General features: G+C 47.9%; 2 protein-coding genes across 2 annotated transcripts, besides 2 other annotated features; both read left to right on the forward strand.

Annotated features, from left to right (window-relative positions):
* Positions 1-2,677: a sequence feature (heterozygous, Esmeraldo-like haplotype).
* On the forward strand, positions 337-1,404 carry Tc00.1047053508133.10 (uncharacterized protein; the record flags this gene model as incomplete). The annotated part of the gene is made up of 1 exon (XM_797684.1): positions 337-1,404. The coding sequence occupies one exon, from the start codon at positions 337-339 to the stop codon at positions 1,402-1,404; it is 1,068 nt and encodes a 355-aa protein (XP_802777.1).
* Positions 1,665-1,690: a microsatellite.
* Tc00.1047053508133.19 (hypothetical protein, conserved) lies at positions 1,759-2,677 on the forward strand (the record flags this gene model as incomplete). The annotated part of the gene is made up of 1 exon (XM_797685.1): positions 1,759-2,677. A coding segment is annotated over one exon (919 nt), but the record flags the coding sequence as incomplete, so codon positions are not given.

The following is a 2,677-nucleotide window of genomic DNA, read 5'->3' on the forward strand; positions in this document are numbered from 1 at the left end:
CGCGACTTCACTGAACTACTTGAGGCCAAGATAAATGAAACAAGAAACACGGATTATTCTTTAGATACCATAACATTTATTCCATTCTTTCCCGATGACACGCTGGATCCTGCCTTGGGGTCTTTGTTGGGAATCTTCAGTGTGGTAGAAGATCCGACGTGGTGTCTTTTTGTTAGTCATGCAAAAAGAGAAGAAAATGGAAGTGATTGTATTTTACATGTCAAGATATTGCGCATTCCCATTGTCGCAGAAGCAGATCGACTACATAAGGCTTTGAATTCCCTGGTTCTCCATCATTGTGGTGGGCCAAGTGAAAATAGCATTTGTCGTTCTCTCATGTCAGTGGAGGAACTTTTTGCCACTGCGCGCAAGTACTCAGACAGTGTTGTTGGGGGGCCTGCATGGGACAGACTATTTTCTTTGCGTTTGACAAATGAAGAAATTCTTTGCATTGCAAAAAAAATGATATTGAGTCAGCCAACTTTTTTAATGGAAGTCAATGGAACAAAATTGGAGGAGATTCCACCTTTGGCAGTTGCCGTGAGGATTGAAGCGTTCACGAATGTACCGAAATCGGAAGGTGAGTCGGGAGGAGTTGAAAAGGCCGTGGCATTGGAGGAGAAAAGGACAGCGGCGCAACAACGTGAGGTGCTGCGGGAGTTGGCATCCGTGCGGGCGCAGTACCGGGCCGTTCTTCGTGAGGGAAATGATCTGATGGCTTGCATCGATGAGGAAGAGCGCAGGTGGAATAAGATTGAGATGCATCGAGAAGAGGAGCAGCGCAAGCGGAAGGAACACCCGGCTGCGCCGCCAAGTGAGCACGATGAACACATCAGGAAGAATGTATGCGCATTAGAGACTCTGCAGCAGAAGAGGGAGAAGGAGGAGGAATCGGCACAGGCGACCGCGCGGACGGTGATGGCAGAGAAGAAAAGGAAGAAGACGGGAAAGGGCAGTCGTGGCGGTGGTGGCAGTGAGAAGAAGTTTGCGTCTACCAGCAATGTTACCAGCAAGGAGGCTGAAATACGGAACGTAAGGGCTCACAACACGGCCCTTCGCAGACTTCTTGAGAAATTAGCCAACGAGCTGAAGGAGGAGGAACAGACAATGGAAAATTTGTCTATCGACCTCCGTGGATTTATGAGCGACATCAACAAACTAGAAAAGGCAAAACTCCTCCTCACAGTTGAGCACGGTATGCTCATGAATACCACCGCCCGTCTGCAGCAGTCCTTACGGGATCAGAAGGAAAAGCTGCGCCAGGAGCAGGAGGCCGCCGCCGCAGAGCAGAGGGAAATTTCTAGGCGTCTTCTGGTACAACAGGAGCGTACGAAAAAATCACTGCATGAGAAGAACGGCACCACGGAACTTCTTCATCGACTAAAAACAAACCTGAGCAAATAGGTGGATGTGGTTTACAAGGCTCCATCCTTTTGTTATTTGTTGCTGTTCTTCATCTTCAATTATCTTTTTATTATCGATCACATATTTTGCCTTGACGCCGTATCTTCCCCTGTATCGCGTGCCTCTTTTCATTAAACAACGGCACACACGCCGTTTGTTATGAAGTATTATCAAAACAAAATGGTGTTTGCCCAGACATGTATCCTCACTGCATTTTTCTCTTGGTCACGTTACCCGCTTCAATTATCTCTTTTGTATTGTTTTTTTTTTTTTTTTTTTTTTTTTTGATGTGTACTCCTCCCTGCCACGTCCAAACTACACACAAACACACGACACTGTGAATGCAGAGGCTGTATGAAAAGGGATTTGAACCCCAACGCTGGTGAGTTTCACCCGACGGGTGGGCGACTCACCCCAAAGGCCTCATTAAATGAGGGGGGTAGTCGTTCTTCATCCTTGCAAGGTGGCTCCGCACCCGCCGCAGCTTCTTCGTCCCAACAGAATAACGCAAATCCCAATGATAGAACGCCCTTTCAAGTTTCCGAGGGCCTTGTAGAGGCATGCTACTTTGTGCCAGCGACACGCTTCTTAATGGATTGTCGCGCCGCATTCTATGAACACCCGGAAACCACTAAATGTAAGCACATGGAATTTGAACGTCTACTGCGTCGTTGCTTTTTTGGAGCACATGATGCCAATGAACTGAGCATCTCCTTGGCTTCTACGTCTGGTCAAAATAGGCCATTCTGGGTGTCGTATTCTACGGCCTATTTTCGGATGGCGCACGACGTCGTACAGGAGGTTGAACTTGGGACGCCCTGTCCTTCCACTCAACTGTTACCCCCGGCGGCGGCAGGCGCTTCACCCGCAATGCCGATGATTCCACCTAACTTGACAAGCTTCACAAATAACTCGACGGAGGAAGAAAAGCAACGTGAATCTCTTCGTGAAGTTTATCTGTCAAGACTTCGACCTGTCGTTCCGTATTCTATTCGCAAGCAACTGGCTTTCCGTGCCAAACGCCCTGGCGTCGATTTACAAGAGGATGTGACGAGAGCTATGACTTACGCTCTTGACATCTTTTTTTTCTTTACGCGGTTGCAATTTCTTCGGTTTTTAGATGCATCTTCTGGACTAAGCTACTCTGCATGTGTTCAATTTTTAACCAGACTACGCGAGCGTTTGATGAAGCCGGAAGTGGCCGATTCCTTTCTAAGTGTTGCCCTCGTCCTGATGTTAGTTTCCACCGCTCACATAACGTTTGCACCACGTC

The sequence above is a fragment of the Trypanosoma cruzi genome, genomic scaffold (genome assembly GCF_000209065.1).
Source record: "Trypanosoma cruzi strain CL Brener 1047053516679 genomic scaffold, whole genome shotgun sequence".
NCBI classification, from domain to species: domain Eukaryota; phylum Euglenozoa; class Kinetoplastea; order Trypanosomatida; family Trypanosomatidae; genus Trypanosoma; species Trypanosoma cruzi.